This window comes from Triplophysa rosa, linkage group LG8 (assembly GCF_024868665.1).
Source record: "Triplophysa rosa linkage group LG8, Trosa_1v2, whole genome shotgun sequence".
Taxonomy (NCBI): domain Eukaryota; kingdom Metazoa; phylum Chordata; class Actinopteri; order Cypriniformes; family Nemacheilidae; genus Triplophysa; species Triplophysa rosa.
Window position 1 is genome coordinate 16,997,943 of NC_079897.1, and position 5,516 is coordinate 17,003,458.

Here is a 5,516-nt window from a genome sequence, read left to right on the forward strand (position 1 = left end):
GGTAATATTCTTTTCTAGCACCCAGTGGTTTTACATGAGTTACCCAAAGAGACTAACATTATTCAGCTTTTTTTACATTTATTGGTTTAGCTTTTATTACAAATAGACTTTTGCATAATTTATATAAAGGACATAAACATGAATATATGTTTGCTTTGAATAGCATTTTTAATGACTATATAAGTTGTTAAATGACTGATAGAAATACCATTACAAGTGTTGGTTAAGTACGTATCTGAAATGAGAAAGTAAACAACATTAGAGGTCACTAAGCCATGTTTCCTTGTATGATATAGATGATATTGCATCATTAGCATGCCATAATTAAAAAAAGAAATCTGTTTTCACATTTCACACTTATTAAAACTGTGTCTTGGTAGCCTGGGGAAAATGTATGAGGGCCCTGTGCAAGAAAGAAGACGATTATTGCTCTACATACATTATTTTCCCCTCTATAAGATTCATTAGACTCTACTTCCATTGAGAGCAAATTGTTATACCCACAGGGTTTATTGTTTTATTGTGTGTACTTTTCCTTCTACATTTCCACCTGCAATTGACCATGCACTTAATTTTAAAAGCTCCACTGGGATCTCTGTAGTCTGGGTTGTTCTTCTAGTGCCACACTGCAAATTAACTTGTCATCTAGTATAATCTGGAGACAAGCTCTCAACACGCAATCACACACGTAAACCCTCTCCATGCTTTATTCCCAATGAGCCCCATTTTTTCTAATTAACAATTTAATGGAGTCATCTGGTTGGTCAGAAATTGCACATCAGTGCAGCACAACAAATTTAAAATAAACAATTGTCTAATCTATGAATTGGCTATGAGCTCTATGCACTCCAAGCACAGCAAATTCATAAAGAAAAACAAAAACCAGGAGAGGCAAAAACCAATACCCTTCAATATTTATCTTAACACAAAGTAATTAGACTCACATTTCAGTGCAAATGTAAAAAGAAGAAACTGTGAAAATGTTTTAAAGGAATATTCACACTAGTGAATATAATTTTCAAACATCCAGTTCATTTTCATTTTCTCAAATATTTAAAACATGATAATGCGTCAAATATTGAGAAGATTTTGCTTGAAACTTAATTGGATATTATTTATTTGCTTTAGGTAACTATTTGCTTTTTAAGGTGTTTTTCCATTGTTTTATTATTTGTGATATGGTACTATTTATTTCACATGAGGTTTTTTTATATAATGATGTGTTTGATGGTGATGACAGTGTAGGCTATTTTGTTTGTTTGCAGTGAATTCGATTCCCTTCTGGGGACAATAAAGTATATTTCAATTTCATTTGCTATTAAAACATAAAACTACGTCTTGAGGTCACGTGCACTGTTTCTCTTTGTACATTATGCACTGAAGACAAAAGGAAGAAAGGATGTTTTGCATCTGTACATGTTTGAAGAGTAACGTGCTAAAAGTTCATAAATTGTTCTTATTAACTAAATCCTATGACCGTTGCTCATATTTGCATGCTTTTGATAAGGACAGTACTTCTTAGATGTAACACAATTGCATGCAAACTGAATGAAAGTGGTTAGGTTTTTAATATGACGTCAACTAAACCTTTTGTCTGGCAGGTCACCGCAGTGCAGTCATCTCCAGCTTTGATCCTAAGCGAATGAAAACAGAAAACCGTAGCAGTAGCCAATTTTGCTTTGTATTACAAAAATGCGTCACCATCAACCGTCAGTAGAGAGCGCCATTTCCGTTCTGTCATGAACTCTGTACAAGTAAAAAATTTATAAGCAACAGTAAATCCTCTAATAACATATATCATTAGCAATATTTTTACAAGATGAAGTTTTTATTGCAGTCCCCAAATACAAATTTTCATTTTTGAGGATTTTTATTTAAGGAATTTCATATGTGAAGTATAGTGTCTTGAAGCACATCAATATTTCTCTATAAAGTTAAGGTTGTAATTTAAATATATATATACATTTTCTTTCATTTCTGATGTCACTCATATCAGACATTCCTTCCAAAATCTCCTAACCAATCATATTTTAGCATCACACCCAATGTTACTGATTGGTCGGTGAAGCTGACCTCTTTTCCTGAACTCTTTAAATTCACTTCTGTTCTGGTCTACACCTTAACAACACTTAAGATACATTTGAGGAAAACACTCCTGTATCGTATTGTTCCTTGTATTATAAAAAACAGTATTTTTGTTTGTTTTGGTTAAATATTGGACAGAAACAATGGTTGAGCAGTTTGTTGGTAAATGGAAAATGACTTCAAGTGACAACTTTGATGAATACATGAAGGCTGTAGGTAAGATAAGACTAGATAACATGAAACATTGATTTGTGTTAACCTTCATCAGGAGTATTTGACTCAGTATTATATTCATGCAACTGTGACAGAAGAGGGTCTTTGTTAGAAGCAAACCTGTATGTCAAGTAAATGTGCATGTGTACACAGGTGCTGGGTTTGCCGCTCGCCAAATGGCAAACCTGGCAAAACCCAGTCTGTCGATTGCCATGGATGACCAGGGATTCATCTCCATGAAAGCTGTCACTACATTCAAGACTCTTGAAATCAAATTTAAACTAGATGAAGAATTTGATGAAACAACTGCAGATGATAGGAAAGTGAGGGTAAGGGTATTCTTTTGAAATTATGAATCTGATTTTGATGTTTTGTATAGAAGTTCTTTGTGTGTTGTGTCATTTTCTTTAATTCCTTTCAATGTTATTTTCTTTAGACCACCATGAGCCTTATGGATAATAAACTTATTCAAAAACAGACTTGGGAGGGCCATACCACAATAATTGAAAGAGAGATTCAAGACTCCAAAATGATAGCGGTAGGCTATGTGCTACAGTTATATGCAGTAAATGCCTTTATTTTTTTCTATTATTTCATTTTTGTTACAAATCCATTTATTCTAACTTGTTTAGTGTTGCTCATCTCTCTATCTTCTATTCACCCATTTATCTCTACAGACATGTTCCATGAATGATGTGGTCGCTGTCAGGACATATGAAAACGATGCATGAAGTCTTGTGCACAACCCTGTGCATTAAAACCACTTCTTTCGATATTAATATGGTTCTACTACAACTTTACTGCCTCTTAATGCAATGTCTAACATAAATGGTTTTGTTGGCATAAAATACTTTTTGTAACTTTCTAAAAACAATAAAAAGTAAAAAAAACTGTAGCCTACCTTTATTTACAGGGTGTGATCAAGGATTTTTAATCTTTTGGTATTGTTGTATATACGTAGTAGAATGAAACATGTGACTGATGAAGCAGTGGACAATATTTAGATGAAACGAATATGTACAATGTATTAGAAAATACTAATGTATACTTAAATTTGCAAAACAGTAATCGGACAGTTTTACCAGTCCAGGGAGTGCAGTGAAGTTCAATTCTCAAAGGATTTCACAGTTCATCTCATAGCGCCCAGTTCCCCCCCGCAGCTCACCTTTATTAAATATCTTGAATCTCCTGCAAATATGCAGTGTGCTAGTGCACACAACATTCACGAATGCTGGGGAGAAAAGTAATAGTGCATGATTACATTCACATACCTTTCTTAAAAAATACAAGTTAATATGAATCTGTGAGTTCTTATGAATATAAATCTCAAAACAGGAATGGGAAGATGTCTGGCATCCAATAGCAACCAAAACAATATTGTTTGACCACCTTTCACCACCACCACCCACTGGCCAGTGAACATGTGATGCCTTAATCCATACTCCGGTTCACAATATTTTCCTGAGACCAGCAACCTCAATACCTCCAGGATTAACATTACTGTAGCAGCTGGAGTGAAGGAGCAAACTTTTTCAGATATACATTCCCCTTTTGTGATCTTAATATTACTGATAAAATTCAATCATATTAACGCATGTAGTGTTAAAGAGGGTTCCACACTAATAACATGAGAATAACATAATAGCTAATTAGAAGATAAACTTCATAAGGAAGGTTAACAAAGCAGCAGCTAAAAAATGATCACATATTTCTTAACAGAAAATTTCTAACCACATCCGGTGTAAGCTTATTATGCAATAATATCAGAGAACAAAGTATTTATGTATAGCCCCTGGCTAAAGTTATATCAAATGATGCAAGCTTAAAGGTCATGAGACAGATTTGAGTTTTGAGGGTGAAGCCCTGTCACATTTTTTCTCAATAGCCTATTGTTTTCTAGCATTACTGATAAAAGACACCTTTTTGGAATGCATTTGAATTATTCCATGAGTTTAACATTTGAAAGGAATTCATGGAAAATGTATATCACCACAGCAAGAAGTTGGGAATGAAATACTAGATGTAGGATTTAAATAAATATTTGTTTTAAGTTAATAAATAAATGGGTCACTGTCAGGAAATAGATGCAATGGATTCCCTTTAAAACACAAAATGAAATGTTAACAATTTAACAGGATTGCAGAAAATGTTTCTTACTTTGCTGCAATGCATTAGCTATAACTGTAACAACAGGCAATGTATTTCTGCGTATAGTGGGTAGCCTAAATTATAGAATACACCGGGGCACTATGAGACATTAAAGATCAGATGCCATCTTTCTTGCACAAGCAAGTCTACTTAACATCACCATATTTTATGGCCATGTGATAAAGTTTCATTTGTCCACAAGATTGGGGTTACACTCACATGGACAGAGTTTTAAAAGTGTAATTGTTTAAGACTAATTCGCATTCACTCAAGTTTCTTTCAACACTGCCACCTGGTGTTAAATTTGTGTAGCCTAATAAAACATTAGCGTGGTAAAATGCACTTGCATAATAAGAAGTGTGGTGAAAAAATACCTTGTACGAAAATAGCCTCATAGTTAAAGAAGTAATACAGTTGCGGGCGATACTGATAACACCTTTATCAATCAGAGTTGAACACACACGTTACGTGACTTTTATTTTGAAACATAAAAATATATTTTAAACATAAAATGCAATATCGTTCACTTCCTATTTAACAATATCGGTTTATCTGCATTATAAGTTCGACCTGATTACCAAATTACCATTATTTTAAACCCATAAACTTTCCCACTGTTAAATAAATGTATAAATGCTGTCTGAAATTAAAATGGAGTGGAAAATATAAATAAATAAAAATTATTTAGATTTAAGATTAGCACAAGAACAATAACGGATGAATGTGGTTTTAGGAGTTCGAATTTATGCACGCCGACAAAGGAGGCAGTGAGTGGCTCCAATAGATTGAGCAAGTTTCTAAAAAATATCACATAACATAAAATATATTTTATTCTTTTCAAACATAATTCCGTGACAAAATAAGGGACATGTGTAAAAAAAGGGAAAAGTCTTAAAAAGCAAAACAACAGGTTGTCTGATGTGTATATTAAAAGTATCTTAAGTATCGAAAAGTCGCCCTCAGAAACAGGAACACCCGCCATCCTTTCCATTACTACATGGCCAGATCGCCCTTTCCCCATTCTTCAGACTCGAAGCAAAACTGACGGGCCTTTTATTTTGAAATATGAA

At 33.7% G+C, this 5,516-nt stretch overlaps 1 protein-coding gene across 1 annotated transcript; it reads left to right on the forward strand.

Moving 5' to 3' along the window:
- The first annotated feature begins 2,119 nt into the window (after positions 1 to 2,119).
- Positions 2,120 to 3,190, forward strand: fabp4b (fatty acid binding protein 4b). The gene is made up of 4 exons (XM_057340109.1): positions 2,120 to 2,301; positions 2,452 to 2,627; positions 2,735 to 2,836; positions 2,976 to 3,190. The coding sequence occupies exons 1-4, from the start codon at positions 2,229 to 2,231 to the stop codon at positions 3,027 to 3,029; spliced, it is 405 nt and encodes a 134-aa protein (XP_057196092.1). The 5' UTR covers positions 2,120 to 2,228; the 3' UTR covers positions 3,030 to 3,190.
- The last annotated feature ends 2,326 nt before the right edge of the window (positions 3,191 to 5,516 follow it).

Coding starts and splice junctions, on each gene's coding strand:
- fabp4b (XM_057340109.1), top strand. CDS start 2,229: ATGGTTGAGCAGTTTGTTGGTAAATGGAAAATGACTTCAAGTGACAAC. Junction 2,302..2,451: donor TGAATACATGAAGGCTGTAG/GTAAGATAAGAC, acceptor ATGTGTACACAG/GTGCTGGGTTTGCCGCTCGC. Junction 2,628..2,734: donor CAGATGATAGGAAAGTGAGG/GTAAGGGTATTC, acceptor TATTTTCTTTAG/ACCACCATGAGCCTTATGGA.